This window comes from Microcebus murinus, chromosome 3, assembly GCF_040939455.1.
Source record: "Microcebus murinus isolate Inina chromosome 3, M.murinus_Inina_mat1.0, whole genome shotgun sequence".
NCBI lineage: Eukaryota > Metazoa > Chordata > Mammalia > Primates > Cheirogaleidae > Microcebus > Microcebus murinus.
In genome coordinates this window covers 92007642-92025802 of record NC_134106.1, presented here as the reverse complement: position 1 = coordinate 92025802, position 18161 = coordinate 92007642, and the positions used below count along the sequence as shown (strand labels likewise).

The following is an 18161-nucleotide window of genomic DNA, read 5'->3' as shown; positions in this document are numbered from 1 at the left end:
ATGCCAACATTGACATTGGTCATCAATTTATTTTAACCACATATTACCTCCGAAATCCAATGTTCTGCTGTGACAATGGAGGAATTAAAGGTATCCCATTTTCTCCAATGGCCCAGGCCACACTGTGGGACACTTTCCCTGAGGTCATCAAAATCAGTTGATTACTGCCATCAGCTTCAAATGAGAAGGGCACTCCTAGGAAAATGCCAGATTAAACAGGATGGTGTTTAGACAGAAGGACTGAGCCCAGCCCTGGCAAGAAGGCAGACAGTAGACAAATGAGACTGGGAGTGGCTAGGAGTGGGAGGGATGGAACTAACAATTCAAGCCAATGTTACTGAATTTCTTCAGGTGATGATGCTGAGAGTCAGCTGCTTGGCTCCATCTCTGACAGCAAAGTGTATGTCACCATGATGCACTCCCGAGTGAGTCCGCCTGTATGCACATAGTGGCTCTGCCACTTTGCAGCTATGTGACCTTGGAGAAGTTACTTAACTTCTCTGAGCCTTAGTTTTTTGTTTGTTTTTTTTTTAATGTATAAATTAAGGATAGTAATAGCACTTCCTTCAAAGAATTATTTTGAAGACATTTATTTATTGATTCATTCAAGATACTTATCTGAGCTTCTACTTCATGCCAAGCACTATTGCAGGCACTGAAGACAGCAGTAAAGAAACAAAACTGTTCAGAATCCCTGTTCTTAAAAAAGAAAGAATCCCTGTTCTCATGGTTCTCATATAGTTTATATGTGAGTAGGGGAGATAAACAATAGTAAAATAAATAAGAGAAATGCTTTGTGACAAAATGAGGAGGCATATAGAAAATTGTGCTCTGTGGGGTGGGGAGAGAATGAACTTTCAGACATGGTGTCCAGGGAAGCCCCAGTGAAGTGACTTCTGAATAAATGGCTGAAGAAAGTGAGGAAGTGACACATGTAGGTACTTTGAGAAAGAGCATTCCTGGCAGAAAGATCAAGTATTAATACAAGCACCCTAACGTGGGAGTGAGGAACCCCAGTTAAATGAGTTAGTACTAGCAGAGCAATTAATGCCTGGAAAATAGTGATCACACAACAAATATAAGTTATTACTAAGCTACTGTGGCTACACTAAAACCTCACTGATTTAGCCTCTACCAATTAGAAATTAATGGTAAAATCTCTCTGGGCAGAAGGTTTAATCAACTAAAGGAAAAGATTTTCAAGCACTAAATCCAGTAACTTCACAGTCTATATTTCTAGTTGGTAATTATTAGCACAAAATAATATTGTTATTACACTGTAATAGCTTCCTTGTGTTTTTCAAATATCTTCCCTTCAAATTGAACATCCTGTATTGATCTTCAAAATAACACTATAAGATACTAAACGGGATATCATTAGGTCCGTTTTATGAATAAGGAAGATGATATTCAAAGAGGTTAGATGACTACTAGAGTCACACAGTTTGTCAGTATCAGAGCTGGAACTAAAGCTTAGGTCTGCAGAGTTTTACTGGAGTGCTTGGATTTGGGCCTCAAAGAAATACTGCAGATAAAGTTCTAGATATAAGCTCACAATAGAAAATCACCAGACACATGAGGACACAAGCCACTGTGAACAAGAGGCAACAGAATCAGAACAATAAGCAGATAGGTATTGGAACAATCAGATGCAGAATAGTAAAAAACATCTTGAATGTGTTTAAATAAAATGAATGAATGAATGCATGAATCAAATAAATGACTTAGAGTCTGAGGAAAGGACAAAAAAGCTATCGGAACTGACCAAGCTGATTGGAAAAGAACTAAATAGAATTTCTAAGTTTGAAAAATATAGTAATTGAAAGGAAAACCACAATGACATGTTCTAATGATTTGACTTGTAAGACAAATTTAAAGAAATTACATAGAATGTAGTGGTGAAAGAAAAGATATCAAATATATTAAATAAAGGCTAAGAAACAGAGAGGAAGGCCGGGCACGGTGGCTCACGCCTGTAATCCTAGCTCTCTGGGAGGCCGAGGCGGGTGGATCCTTTGAGCTCAGGAGTTCGAAACCAACCTGAGCAAGAGCGAGACCCCGTCTCTATTATAAATAGAAAGAAATTAATTGGCCAACTAATATATATATATATAAAAAAATTAGCCGGGCATGGTGGTGCATGCCTGTAGTCCCAGCTACTCAGGAGGCTGAGGCAGGAGGATCGCTTGAGCCCAGGAGATTGAGGTTGCTGTGAGCTAGGCTGACGCCACGGCACTCACTCTGGCCTGGGCAACAAAGTGAGACTCTGTCTCAAAAAAAAAAAAAAAAAAAGAAACAGAGAGGAAGATTAAGAAGACTACAGCAGTTGGCGAGCCTGCCACTCTCAAGGCAAGGATCGCAGTTTGCAGGCAGATGCCTACCCACAGATAGCTCTTCTCAGAAGGAACATTGTGAAACATAACTGAAGGAATCATTCAACAAGATTGAAGAAATCTGTGGGGAGGCGTCTATACAGAGGAAAAATTAGGAGGATACAGCATGGGGACTGTCACTAATCACAGTGGAAATGCAAATTAAATTTGCAATGAGATACCACCTCACCCCTGTCAGAATATCTCTTTTTAAAAAAGTCCCCAAACGATTGATGCTGGCATGGATGCAGAGAGAAAGGAATGCTTGTACACTGTTGGTGGGACTGCAAATTAGCACACCTCTGTGGAAAACAGGATGGAGATTTCTCAAAGAACTAAGAGTAGAACTACCATTTGATCCAGCAATACTACTACTGAGTATCTACCCAATGGCAAAGCAGTCATTTCATCAAAAAGACACCTGCACTCACCATGGGGTACTACTCAGCCATAAAAAAGAATGAATTAATGCCTTTTGCAGCAATTTGGATGGAACTAGAGACCATTATCCTAAGTAAACTTTTCAGCACTGGAAAAACAAACACTATATGTCTTCTCTAATAATTTGGAACTAATTGATGGGCACACATGGGCACAAAAAGAACTAAAAATCATTGGAAATCATGAAGGAGGGCAACGGGAAGAGGGGAGGATACAGTGAACAATATTCAGGTGATGGTACACTTATAGCCCTGACTAAAGCATTATAAAGCTATCCATGCAACAAAAACATTTGTATCACCTTAATATTTAATATAAAAACAATATAAATATTTATGTTAATATTTATAATTAATAAATATTAAGTTTTAAACAATTTAAACTTAATAATATTTAATATAAAAACTTAATATAAAAACTAAAAAAAAAGAAAAACATGGAGAACAGAGTGAGAAAGCCCATTATGTATCTCATCAGAATTGTAGATGAGAGAATATTAGTGAAAAATCTCCCTATTATAATTATTTAAACTTTTCAGACTTATAAATAACGTTGTAATATACATTTTTTTATGCACAAAGCTTTGTCCCCATTTCAAATTATTTTCCTAGGAAAAGTTTCTAGACGTAGAATGAAGGCACCAAAGGGCATTTTTTTTTTTTTTTTGAGACAGAGTCTCGCTTTGTTGCCCAGGCTAGAGTGAGTGCCGTGGCGTCAGCCTAGCTCACAGCAACCTCAAACTCCTGGGCTCGAGTGATCCTTCTGCCTCAGCCTCCCGGGTAGCTGGGACTACAGGCATGCGCCACCATGCCCGGCTAATTGTTTTTATATATATCAGTTGGCCAATTAATTTCTTTCTATTTATAGTAGAGACGGGGTCTCGCTCTTGCTCAGGCTGGTTTCGAACTCCTGACCTTGAGCAATCCGCCCGCCTCGGCCTCCCAAGAGCTAGGATTACAGGCGTGAGCCACAGCGCCCGGCCCAAAGGGCATTTTAAAGGCCTCTAATTCATGTCAAACTATGTACTTTATAGTTGCATAGTTATAAGCATTACTTCACCACCAAGTATACATAAAAAAAATGACTTAGCAAAAAATTGTGTATCATAAGTGTTTTAACTTGAATTCCTGATAACAATGTGGTAATTATCTGGTTATCTGAGAAGTGAAAGAAAAAGATATATAAGATATATTCAAGTCTGACAGTAAAACTGTAAGCCACTGCAGATAATCAGCTTTCCATACCACTTCCAACTCCCTCGTGGTCCAGTGTCACATGCTGATTACTGCTAAACTCCACTTCTTCAATCGGAGCCCTTCCAGTAACAATGGTGGTCTCAGGAATAGGCAGAAATACTTCTGCTAGCAAGGTGGGGCTACTGTGTCCAACAGTTTCATAGACCTGAAAACCGGAGAAGAGAAACAGCCATAAAAACACCAGTTGAATATGCTCATTCTCAGATAATCAGTCCACATTGTTAGTGTTTGTGCTGGTCACTGTTACAGCCCAGAGGGCCCATGTCAGAGTGGAAAGTTGTGTGTTACTACGGTCCTCATGGAGACCGGTCTACACCCTGTGTGCAGCCTTGTTGTTGACACCATTTTCTTGCTCAGCCTAATCTCCTGGGGTGGGGAGGTTAATCAACGTAGTAGGCAAAGATAGTTGTTCGTATTTGAAATTAACACACAGGTTACTCAGAGGATGGGCTTCCTCTTTTCCCTGGCTCAGGTTGCTTTCAGGGAGCAGTACCATCAGGTGGAAAGTGTGAGACTATAAGGACATGCCATAGATGGTTTAATATCTGCACCAACCTTCAAGCCAGTAGGAGAAGCTCAGCATCCCAGAACCATTCCAGAGTGCTATGTTTAAATCCACTAGTTGGAAAATGTCTCAAATTTCTTCCCCTCCAGAACTCATTTTATTTGTTATCTGCTGAAACCCCAGCCATCTTTTTCTCAGACCTTTTCCCAGACTGAGCCAACCGGCAGCTCTGATACCGATTGCTGTGGTGTGTCTCATTGCAATGCCATCACCACGAGGTGGAGGACCTTTGCCAAAGGAACGCAGATTAAGAACGTACAATCCATCCTTAGTTGGACCCTCTGCTCTATTTGATCTCCTGTATTCTTGACTCACCTTGCTTTTGCAGTAAGATAACAAAATATTCCCCAGTTCTGCCGGCTTCTTTCCTGTGATTTATTCTTTTCCCCCATGAGGTCTCTCTGGTTCATGTTTCTTTAAAACTGCTGATTCTATACTATTATTTCTACTAATTAATCTTCATATTTTTCTTCTTAGGCCAAAGAGTCCCCCTGTCATCACTATTTTCCACTCACCACTTGAATGCACAGAGATGACACTCTGGATCGACTCTGCCCACCCACCCTCAGAGAGCACACGAACTGAGTCCTTTTCCAAGCATGAGGATGAATTTGTGCCTGGCTACCATCCCGGCCTCACCACCCTCGTATCCACAGCTCGATCCGCAAGATGCCTGGCTGAGCTTGGAGGGACCAATGGGGCAAAGACAAAGAGGGAAACTGCTTAGGAACGGAACTCGGGACCCCAGGCGGTACCCACCAAGAGACCCACCAAGAGACTATTCAGGGTTCTCCTGTGATGGGGTGGCCCAGTCTGCCTGGTCCAGGAGCTCAGGAGGAAGCTGAACCACACTCTCCAAAGTCATCGTTACCAGTAAAAACAGGTGATATTCTGATCCATACTAAAAAATCTTTTAGGGAAAATTTCAAACATATACTACACAAGAATGGTAATATACACTGACCCATCAGCCAACTTCAACTATCACTAACTTAAGACGAATCTTATTTCATCTATACTCTCACCATTCCCCTCCCCTCCAATATCCTGAACTTAGACATCATCGCACCTGCAAATATTTCAATATATATCTCTAAAAGATAAGAATATTTTAAAAAGCATAATTATAAGACTATTAATATAATTGTAGTATCGCAGTAATTCTTTAATAGCATCAACTATTGGTAAGTTTCAAATTCCTTGTGAGCCTCAAAAAATTCTGCAATATTTTGTTTGAATCAGGATCAAAATGTATTCTACATATTACAGTTGATTGATATCTTCCCCAAGCATCTATTAATTTATAAGTGACCCCTCCTCTTTTTACACTTTTCCTTTATGCTGTTATTGCTTCAGAACTCTGATGGGAAAAGGACTGCCATTTGTTGCTTGTCCCAATACTCTTAAGGGCTGATAGTTCTATAATCTATACAACTTAAAGAATACCTAGTAGGTTTGTGTTTATTGCACAGGAGGCTTTGGTTTGACCTGTTAAATTATGGACTCATTGGCATAAAGTTTCAGCCTGAGAAAATGGTGTATTTTCTTTCATTAAAAAATTTTTAACGTTTTTTGCCAAAATTTTAACTCATTGAGCCATCCTTTTGTATGAAGCCCACTAGATACTTTAGGTATGTTATCTTGTTTAATCTTCACCACAATCCTATGAAAGATAGTTTTTACTCCTGATGAGTATGCCCTGCACTGGTCACCATGTTGAGTGAGGACCAATAAACACAGTGATCACATCGTGGGCATTTTTGGTGGGCATCAGTGGAAGGGTTCTTGTTTCCAGACTCTATAGCACATTCTTATCTGGTGTTCAGAGAAAAACTGAATGGGGACTCTTGCTCCCAAGTCAATGGGACAGAAGCAAAGACAGACTCTAGGGGACTAATGGGTTTGCTAATTGGGACTACTGTCCCAATAGAGTCAACTTTTTTATTTAAAAAATGGATGCCATCTGACAAAGCCATAAAACAGCTAAAATTTCCCCAAACCTTTTACCTTACTGTTTTAAGATAGCAGCAGTTCTATTTTATGCTAGGTAGGATAAAATGTTACTTTTAAAAATTGGGAAATGGGTGCTTTGGGGTTTAAATCGGTGTTTATAAATGGCTTTCTGTATAATTAAGTTTAATTTTTGTTTTTCTCTTTAAGCCAGGGGTTTTCAGGCTCAGCACTGTTGACAGTCTGGGCTGGATAATCCTTTGTTGTGGTGAGCTGCACATCATAGGATGCTTAGCAGCACCCCTACCTCTACCCACTAGAGATGCCAGTAGCTTCCCACCAGCTATGATAATGAAAAATGTCTGCAGACATTATCAAACGTGCCTGGGGTGGGGGGAGGGCAAAATTTGAAAGCACTGCTCTGAGCAAAATGAGCATGTGTGCGCATGTGTGTTTGAACATGGAATGTTAATGAAGAAAGAAGACTACAAATGGAATTTGATTTACACTCAGCTGTTTAGAAATTCCTCTGTTGTGTAAGGCAAAGCAGCAGTGAATTCAGAATGGCAATAAAATCAACTGCTGCAAAATTAGGGCCATTTATGAAATTATTATTACTTTCCCTGCATTTTGAATATTGTTTGTTTTAACTCAAGACTCTGGTACAAATTTACCTGCCAACAGTATTTAGAATCATATAGATAAGATGAACTTAGATGTTTAGGGAAGTTAAAGTAGGATAGATAAAAAATATATTCCATCCTGAAGTAAAGTGTATACTGCATGGTGTTAAGTCATGTTTCTCTGATTTAAAGAAATCACAGTTTCATCTCTCGCCCTTGGGAGCTTTGGATCCTGTACAAGTGGCTGCTCTTTAATCTCAGCTGCCTGGGGAGCTATTCACCAGTCCTGGCTGATGGCCCCACTGCTGCTCAATGTTGACGCAAACCTTTCCTACTCTCATGTCCACAGACCCCCCTCCTTTACTGGAAAGGTTGAGGGCATCTGACGTGAGCACCTTTCACAGCCTTGCCCTCTACCCAGCTCTCCTAGGTCAGCACTCCTTCCTCAAGGGACCTTCCTAAGACCAGTCCCTCCAACATGTCCTGATCCCTCCCTCCCAGCATCCTGTGGGATCCGATCTCTCCCCTCTCCAGCCCCCCAATTTCCCTTATTTCCAAAGTCATCAATCTTTTCTCGCAGCTGACAAACATGCTTGATTCCACCACACCCTACAGTAAATCATGATCCCTTCAAATCCCTGTTCCATTTCTCTCCTTCCCTTTTCTGCCAAGGCTCTGGGATGGGAGCCTCTTCTTGGTATCTTCATTTTCTCTCCTCCCATTCCATTGGACCTCAGTCACCAGGTCCTCGTGTCACTTCCCCACTGCAGCCTAATTGTCACGTCAGGGACCACACCCAGTTCACCTTCCTGTTTCCATTGGTGCCTCACCCAAGACACATACTCGATAAACACTTGTTGGATGGAATGTACAGACCATAGGTGGCTGTAGCACAGGGAGTTGGTTAAGAGAACAGGTCTGTCCCTGAGCTTTGTCCCTTATGTCTGTGTGACCTCAAGATGGTTACTTTACTTCTCCACATGTTTCTCCCACTGTATGACAGGGATGATAATACAGCTGCCACAGGTGAAGACTGAATGAGTTTATACATGAAAAAGGTTTAAAATTATAGCTGGCATATTGTAATTGTTCAGTAACTGTTATCTTATACTAGATATTATTAAATATTTACACGATATTTTCCTCATGCCAGAAATATAAGAGCTCAATAGGGCTGATTCATAAGGAAAAATAATAAGGCTAAAAAATGTAAAAGCCCTCCAGCAGCATTACCGTTGTTAGTTTTTTTTGGAGTCGGAAAGACGATTGTAGGGTAAAGTTACAGATTGGAGTAACAAACAAATGAAGGTAAAGCTTTTCAGATTTCTAAGTCAAGTTTCTTGAAAGGCCAAGCATTTATTTTGGAAGGACCTCAGAAGCCAAGATTTTCAAGATCTTTCTGGAAGGACTCTGGTCTGGCTCCAACTGCCCTGTCCAGTGACATCTAATTTCACCCTTCTCTTGGGGCCAGCTTTGATTCTACTCCTCTTTACTCCCTCAAGTCAAACTGTCATCAAGCTCTGTGGATGTCACTGATTGACAATGATTGATTTGCAATGTTGCCTTAATCTCTCCTTCTCTTTTCTACCACCAGTCTCCGATCCCATCCCCTTACTCCTGTGCCAGCCTTTGGACTCATCTTCTGCTGGTAGGACTGCCTTGGCATTCTTATCTCAAGCCTGGCTAGGATGCTCAGAACCTTATGGTTAAACACATGCAAGAAATCAAACATCATCGTCCACACCGTTCCCCTCAGTGGTCCTTCACATATAAATTCACCAACGAGCACTGTTTCTTTGGAGCCCTCTCTCTTCTTCCAGCTGGACTGAATTCCCTGAGGCAGGGCCCTGTGTGCTCCTTCATGTATGAGGCTTCCAATTCCCCACCACACGCCTGGCCTAGTGTTCGATCCTCAGTTGGCTCTTAACAATTGAGCGGCAACATTATGACTTGGTTGTTTAGTCATCAATTGATACATTATTGTTTTGAGACTCTCAGAACTTTCCCTGAACTATATTAAACTCTAAAAGTAAGAATGTGCTAGCATTAGCATAAACAGATGCACTTAAGGTGATTTTTTTTATTACCCTTCTAAAGTTACCAGTAATTCTTAAACTTTCCCTAATTTAAAACTAGCAATTCGGTGGAAAATTTCCAAACAGCATTAGCACTATTCCTAGAGACTTGAAGTACAATATTCCCTACTTTAATTTCATCCGTGGCTACTACATAATCATAAAAAGTTACGCCGTTGTGATATGTGATTTGATCAATTATCAAATCCCTTTAGATAGCATAAGAACTTATCCAACACTCCCTTAATTGGTAATTTTTTTTTTTTTAAATGCTTACATGATTCAGTTGTTAGGGCCAAACTAATTGCCTATAAGTATATTCTTGGAAGTAAAGGAGAATACTTTGTTTTTTTGCTTAAAGAATTTATTTCTTAGTATTTCAGAGAATTACTCTTGTTATATTGCTTTAAAAAAAATTATTCTGTCATGAATATCCCTTCTGTGCAAAAAATAAAAAATAAAAAAAAATTATTCTGACTATAATATCCACAGCAAGCTAATATTCAAGATAGTAAACAAGAGATACTGTTAGAGGCTTTGCTTGTAGTTTAGAATATATGTGAAATAAAATAGTAGTGTGCTGTGGAAGGTAGAAGATAGTCTTTCCTTCTGGAGTAATTCAGAGAATTTGGAGCTGCCTACAGCGGGAGGGAGCGGCTTTCACAGACTCCCACCAATCAGGGGAGGCGGGGTGGGTGCCTGCAGAGGGGAGGCCCTCGGGCCCTCTCTCTGTCTTTCTGACTCTCTTTCAGTGGGTCTCCTTGCTGAGGCTCCCTGGCCCTCCTACCTGCCATGGTACCATCTGCTGCTCTCCCTTCTAGCTCTGTATCTGGTCTCATGTCTTCCTCACATCAGCTTTTCCCCTGCAGGGGAGGAACAGGGAGGATGCATTAACTGTGAGTATCAAACTAGGAGGCAGAACTCTGAATACTGAGATCTCTGCTCTTCTGTGAATGCAGATAGCGGGAGGGGGGCATGCTATGTGGGCCCCCAGCAACTCTTCCTGTATTCAGAGCAGGTGACAGAAAAGCAACAGGTGGGCTTCCGGAGTTTGTGTTTATTTACTTTCTGGGTGAAGTTTTATTCTTAATTTAGACAATGTTTTGTGTGCGGTAAGTCTGGCTTTACACTTTAGCTTAAGCAAATGTGTTCAGGGGCAGTGCAGGCAGGTTAATGTGGGGAACCAGCGAAGGTGTGGGGCTTCAGAACCAGCAGAATGGAACTCTCTCACAAAGGCATTCAATATTGGTTTCTTTTTGTTTTGTTTTGTTTTTGAGACAGAGTCTTGCTCTGTTGCCCGGGCTAGAGTGCCATGGCATCAGCCTAGCTCACAGCAACCTCAAACTCCTGGGCTCAAGCAATCCTTCTGCCTCAGCCTCTCGAGTAGCTGGGACTACAGGCATGTGCTACCATGCCCGGCTAATTTTTTCTATATATATTAGTTGGCCAATTAATTTCTTTCTATTTATAGTAGAGATGGGGTCTCGCTCTTGCTCAGGCTGGTCTCGAACTCCTGACCTCAAGCAATCTTCTTGCCTCAGCCTCCCAGAGTGCTAGGATTATAGGCGTGAGCCACTGCGCCCGGGATTCAGATTTTAAATGTTCCCAAACCCTGATGTCCAAACAGACCACGCTGCCCCCTAGGCCCCTGTAGGGAATTCCTGGCCAAGAAAGGCTGCTGTTAATCTGGTATTAGTGGTACCAAAAATACTAGATTTTATCACTTTAACGTATTTGAAATTGAATTGAGCAGGGGCCACCAAGTCTCCTTTCCAGCATAATAGAGCTGGGAGCTCTCTACTCTCACATTCAAACAAAATCATCCTATTTCCCCCTCTCAATCTATTCAGAGTTATAAATCAAGAGGGAAAAGAAGTAGAAATTTGTGGAAAGATTATTTTCCCAGGGATGATATTCAGAAAGGGAATTTCCAGGCTTAAGGAAATCTTAGCTTTTCACCAAACTTCCAAATTCAATCCCTTTTCTAAAACTATTCTTTACTTGCTCAACTCTCCTTTTACACCTATTAAGTGTAAAACAGGGATGAGAGCAGGAGTGACTCCATGACAGGCTGCACTTCCTGGAGTAGGCCTAAGTTTCGGTTTCCCCGAAATTTCACTGACTACACCCTTGCCCACTACACCCTTCCCCAAAGTGACACCAACAACACCCTTCCCCAAAATGACCCGCTTTTGAAGGAGCCAATCAGGAGCCTACACGATCAGCCACTTTTAAAGGAACCAATGGACTAAGGGGGAAGGGGGGTAGGTGTACCCAGCGTGTATAACTTGCAGAAAAGTATAAAAGCTTGACTTATGCCCCAGGGCGGGGTCCTGGTTCCTAGGGAGGCCACTGCATTGGTGCCCTGGAACCTGGACCCTAGCTCGAAATAAACTCCTTTGTGCTTTGCAGCCTCAGCGATTCTGCCTCTCAGTTCCTGGGGCTGAAGAAAAACGGCTCTAACATTACGTTTGCAGCAAAAACCAAAAAGTTCTATTTTTTTCAAGTTCCAGAATATATAGCCATTTTTAAAAATGTAGATGGCATTTTAAAGAATTATGGGTGTGACTGGATTAAGCCAAATTTTAAAATTTCTGGGAAAATGTTTTCAGTTGTGTAGATATCAATGCTGCTAGCAACACAACAAAGGAATTTGACTTGAGGCTTGATGCTAAGTGCTTTGTAAATGAGGACCACCCTCTGCCCTCACATAGAAATTAAAAGGTGTGGACAAAAAAATGTTGAACAACACACAGGGCCAGGCGCTAACCACTCAGAAGAGCTGTCAGGCACAGCTTGGGAACAGAGTCCTGCAGGCACCACCAGCCTTGCTCAGCCACCCACTTTAACCAGTCAACTGTGTGAAAATCGAGGGGATCTTGGAAGTGAGGTCTATATGGCTAGGGTGGTATTTGGGGGACTCAGGGCAGCGTCTAGTTACCATTCAGTACAGCAGTATGTAAATATTTTATTAATAATTATACAGATGTAATAGTACCCACAGACTTAATGTCAATTATAATCGATAGATAGTGACTCCTTAGACTACTGTGTTGAAAAGGATTCTGAAGTTAAATCCAGGCTCAGTGGGGGGAAAAAGTCATAGTCCATTATTCTTTTCTGGCAGGGGTGATGGGTGGGAGTGAGAAATTCCTGTGTAAGTGGTGGATGAGGATCAGAGATTTCGGCCTTGGCAGTGGATGGGAAGCAAGGGCATGTTTTGCCATATACTTACAACCTTAGTTAACAAGCCAATTAGCATCACAAGAGAGAAATCTGTTAGCATCAGAAGCAAGGATTCACCAAAATAACAAATAAGCCATAAGACACTGTAGTAGGTTGAAGAGCCTCCTCCAAAAATTGATGTCTACCCAGAACCTCAGAATGTGATCTAATTTGGAAATGGGGTCTGTGCAGATGTAATCAGTTAAAGATCAGGATGAGAGCCTGCTGTGTTAAGGTGGGGTATAAATCCAATGAGAGTGTCCTTTTAAGAGACAAAAGGATACATGGAGTCACAGAGAAGGCCAGGTGAAGATGGAGGCAGGGACTAGAGTTTTGCTGCTACAAACCAAGGAATTCCAAGAGCCAGGAGAAGCTGAAAGAGGCAAAGAAGGATTCCCCTCTAGAGCTTTTAGAGGAAGTATGGCCCTACAAATACCTTGATTTAAGACTTCGGGCCTCCAGACCTGAGAATGAATACATTTCTGTTGTTTTTAAACCACTAAGTTTGTGGTGTTAGTTATGGTAGCCCTGGGAAACTGAAACAGACAGACACAAGTAAATATATTGCTAATGGTGGGATTTAGGCTAGGGGTAAGATTTATTAATGTAGGGGGATCCTAGCACTTATATCTCTCCCCGCCCCCCATCATAACCGCCTTGATTATGGCAGAATTGATTTCTTTGTTATATTTTGCTAGGTTCCTGGTAGAGGGTGATACTGAAATATTTCTTCAATGAATGAGCTGGATATCCCCCATCCCCCACCCGCATTCAACCCCTACCCCATCTCAAGCTACACACTTGAGCACTGTGGCCAGTCCCAGCGTTATTCTGCCAGCTTTTTCAGGAGGCAAGTGGGGTAGCAGATCTCTTTCTGCCAAGACCTTAGGAACAGATGTGCCAAGGAAGAGGCTGACCTCTTCCCCTTGAGAACCTATCAAGACACCTGCATAGCCAGTGGAGGACTTAAAACCAACTGACACTTGCAAGGAACAAAAAATTCATAGGACAGCGACTATAATTAAAATGTGTACCTGAAGTGTTAAACTCTCCGGCCAGTTGAATATTTGCAGATTGAAAATCTGACCAAAGTGAACTCGGAAGTCTGTCCCTAGTTGCCGACTGACCGTCCTGGACACCTCCTTGTTGTTGAAGAGCACCTTTAAGTACACTGAGCGCCTCTTTACATCTTCCCTTCGCCAGACCTCTGCCCTGCAAAAAGAAACCATTTGCAGGTGGGAATAGCATTAATGTACTAAGGATTGCTGGAGTATTTGATAAATGGACACTAAACAGAACAAGGTACACTGGAGGCAACTCTGTCAGCCCCCTTTTAACCAAAATAGCATGGGTCTTACAGAGCTTACTGTAATAAAATATTGCAATGTGGAACTTACAGAGAAGCCAACTAAATAAACATATTCCTTGTTAAGTGGAGTGAATTTAAACCATAAGGGATAGTAATGATTTATATTTGGACAAGAAGTTTTATCCTAAAAATATAGTAGCATAGTATAGCAGTTAGATTAAGTCTATTTCTCCAGAATCCAAGCTTTTTCTCAACATTTTCAGATAATAAGTAACTACACAATAGATACAGGCAGGATATCAAGTAATGTTCCTTATTTTTAAAGATAATTTGAATCATAGTCAAAGGTATGCTGGTACCTTGGAAAAGCTGGAGCATATCATTCTTATAGCCAGAAAGTTAAAAATAAATCAAAACCTCCAAAAGTAGTCTTTAATTTTATGGTATATGTTTGCAGAGATGCCCACCCCAAAATGCCTATTATTGGTTAAGTCAATAGCAATTCAACTTGTTGAGGAAAGGAAAAGATTGGGGCATCAAAATCTAAAGCTCAGGTTTTGTGGGTGGTAGTTTATTTAAAAAAATTTTTTTATTGTAGTAGTAAAACATATACGACATAATATTTATCATTTTAACTATTTTTAAGTTTACACTTGAGTGGCATAAAGTGCATTCACAATGCTGTGCAACCATCATCACGATCCATCTCCAGAACTTTTTCATCATCCCAAACATAAATTTTCTAGCCATTAAATTGAGTGGTAGTTTTAACTTTTTATATCTTTACAATTTAGACCTATCTCGTACAGGAAATTGCTCAAATCACTTCAGCATTTTTTCTATAAAGGACACTTAACACCAAATTGCAAAAAGTATCTAAGACACCCACAGACTTGGATACCACTCATAAAAGATTACCAAATCAAGACCAGATTTTAAAAACCATGCTCTGTCATCACATATTTTGATTGTTTATGACAAAATTATGTGGCATGGTATCTGTGGCTTGGAAATAGCTAATTTAGTGCTAAAGAATAACTTATGTATAGCATCTAAATATGTGAAGTTGAGAGAACACATGAAAATGCACAAGAAGCTACAATTTAAAAATAAATCAACCATTAATACCTTAACAGAAGTTTGAAACCAAGAAGGTTGTAGTTAGTCTTATAATGACATCTTTTTTTTTTTTTTTATTATAATGACATCTTAATGAATCCCCACATACTAATGAACTTAGAGGCTGACTGCTTTGATTTGAATTCTCACTTTTTATGTTGGGATATTGGAGATTCCAGTCTATGATATTCGTGATAGCTCTTCTATTTACTGGAGAATGAAGCCTGGGATCTGGTGGTATCAATGATTTTAACAGATTCCCTTTAATCCATTCTGATATCCTATAACATGCATCAGAATCACATGGTGACCTTGTGAAAACACAGTTTTTGGGCCCCATCCCAGAGTTTCAGACTAAGTCTCAGGTAAAACCTGAGAGTTTGTATTTCTAACAGGTTCTTAAATGAGGCTGATGCTGCTGACTCTAGGGCTAGCCCTTGAGAACCATGACTACAAGGTATGGGGAATAAATAAGTAGGCACCAAATAAGAATGTCTATAAATATATTTTTTGTGAAATCTGGAGGGTATGCTACAGGGGGCCTTAGATACAAGCTATAGGGCTCACCTACAGTTCCCTGTGGAAGGTTCTACAAGGCCTTCAAAGAAAGCAGCTGGCTCCAGGAGCAGCTGAAATCAGGGTCAAGGCGAAGCCTCAGTGCCCATGCCAGGGAGGAGGGACATGCTACCAGTGGAGAGAAAAGACACATTGAGGTTACCGATAAGGGACCCAAACCAAAAGCCACACAGACAGGCACTGTGAAGAGTAGGCATAGATTTGTGACTTGGATTTTCTCCTACAGGCAGCTTTACCTAGTGTGCTCCTGAGCAGGTAGCAGGAATAGGTAAGTGAGCCATATGAAATCTCCTAACATGGGCAAATGTCAGCAATTTCACGAAGTTCGACCTAATATGTATTTACAGAGAGTGACTGATTCTCCTGATCGTGCTGTTGCAGGTCAATAGATGCACACTCCACGTAGCGTGCACAAGTGGGCGTGCATGTACATACGCGTGCCAGTGTGTCAGATGTCAGCCTCGCTCATGGCCAGAGTGTCCACTCACCTGGGGCACTGGTCGTTGGGCGTCACACTCCCCGCCAGGCTCAGCTCTGGGAGCAGCGTGGGCTCCCCAGGCCTCTTCCTGGTCTGGGCCGCTCTCTCCCTCACCTGCTGCTCCACCGCTGCCCGATCAGTGGGCTCCGGAGGGCTGGGCTTCACAGGGTCCTCCTCAGGGTACGGCTCCTCAGTCTCCTCCTCGGGATGTTCTTCTGTCGCTTGTTTCTTTTTCTTCTTCTTGGCCCTCTATTGGGTAAGAGGCAACATGATGTCAGACAGGAATTTTGGAATCTCATTTAAGAGCACAGTTGTCAGAGCCACATGGACCTGGATGTAAACTCCAGCCCCACCTTGACCAGCCGTGTGCACTCAGGCAGGTTACTAAGCCACCTGACCTCTCTGTGCCTCAGTCTTCTCACCTACAAAATGGGGACAAGCATAAGAAACTCCTCCCAGGGCTGTTGAAATTAGGATAAGGCACTTATGATAGTGCCTGGTCCCCAGAAAGCTTAAAAAACTGTTAGCTATTCATGTAATCATTGACACTGGGTCTCAAGGCCAACGACACATCTTGAAATTAAAATAAGGCTTGTGAACACTATGAGCATTGCAAGCCACCGTGCTCTATTAATTGTGCTTGGATTTGATTTTGCAGGGTCATGTGCACAGAGTTATAGAACTTTCTGAGGGAAACTCAGAAGCATCCACACCCTACATTCCATGGGATAATGCATGCAAAATACTTAGCACAGTGCTTGACACATGCCTGAGCAATTACTGTGTTATTTACTTGTTTTTTCACCCAGATAGTCACAGAGGGCTACCACAGCCCTATCTATGGACAATGCTGGCTCTGGTATCAGCTACATGGGTGGCTTTTTAAACAATGCATTTTAAACAGACGCATTAAGCAGTCACTTCACTAATCCCTTTGTCTCTTAGCCTGCCCTCCCTGACCCTGCCTGGTCAGGCCTGTGTTTACAAACTTGGGCTTTCTTCCAGGCTTTCCACTGCTGGTACGATGTTCTGTACTCTTCCATCTTCTGTTCATATTCCTCCGTGTGCTCTTCCAACAATTCACTTATTTCAGCTTGAATTTCTGCTTCATATGCTTCTTCATCTGTTTTCTGGTCAACTTTTTCCCTTTAAAATAATTTACAGTACCTTGGTTATTTCTTGAAATTAAGAGAGCAATAACAACAGCAAATACTTATATTGGGCTTGCTATGTGCCCATTCCTCTTCTAAAAGTATTGCATGTGTTAACACAACCTCATGAGGGAGAGTCTATTATTATCTGTATTTTATGCATGTGGTGACTGCAGCACAGAGAAGTTAAGTAATTTGCTCAAGAAGGCACAGTTGGTGAGTGGAGGAGCTGGAATATGAGCCCAGCCTATTGAACACTAAGCAATAAATGCCACTCTGAGTTAAATGACCCATAGAGTGTCCTCACATGGTGTCTGTAAGTTCTCAGCTGATGGTGATGGACATTTCAATAGATATTTCATTAATTCTGCAAGTCTCTGAGGAATCACTTCATTTTGGTGGTACCATCAAACCACTTTTTTGACTTGGGATTGACGATTTTAGTTTTTCTTTGATGGTTTTGAAGACACTCCTTCAGGAGACCAGCCCCAACCTAAACCAGTGTTTCCCACAGTGTGTTCTGTAGAACTTTCGTTCTGTGCTGTGTCCTACCAAAAAAGATGCTGTAGCCATATTGACACTAGATTTTTTTTTTTTTTTTTTTTTTGCGACAGAGTCTCGCTTTGTTGCCCAGGTTAGAGTGAGTGCCGTGGCGTCAGCCTAGCTCACAGCAACCTCAAACTCCTGGGCTCAAGTAATCCTGCTGCCTCAGCCTCCCGAGTAGCTGGGACTACAGGCATGCACCACCATGCCTGGCTAATTTTTTCTATATATATGTTAGTTGGCCAATTAATTTCTTTCTATTTATAGCAGAGAGAGGGTCTCGCTCTTGCTCAGGCTGGTTTTGAACTCCTGACCTCGAGCAATCCACCCGCCTCGGCCTCCCAGAGTGCTAGGATTACAGGCATGAGCCACCGCACCCGGCCTTGACACTAGATTAAATAAATGTGAAAATGTCCTCGCTGGTCATCTTTGTATGTTAATGGATAGTGTGAATGTGGAGGTGGGGGTGGCAAACATG

The 18161-nt window shown here is 41.6% G+C and overlaps 1 protein-coding gene across 3 annotated transcripts in view; it reads right to left on the bottom strand.

Annotated features, from left to right (window-relative positions):
- CC2D2A (coiled-coil and C2 domain containing 2A) overlaps positions 1–18161 on the bottom strand; it is a 110466-nt gene that overhangs the window by 40018 nt on the left and 52287 nt on the right. For all 3 annotated transcript variants that reach the window (XM_012737565.3, XM_076001102.1, XM_076001101.1), the window contains 5 exons: positions 16979–17135; positions 16000–16238; positions 13542–13719; positions 4058–4214; positions 48–195 (listed from right to left, as the gene is read on the bottom strand). In XM_012737565.3, coding sequence (XP_012593019.2) covers positions 48–195; positions 4058–4214; positions 13542–13719; positions 16000–16238; positions 16979–17135 — 879 coding nt within the window. The remainder of the gene's footprint in view (positions 1–47; positions 196–4057; positions 4215–13541; positions 13720–15999; positions 16239–16978; positions 17136–18161) is intronic.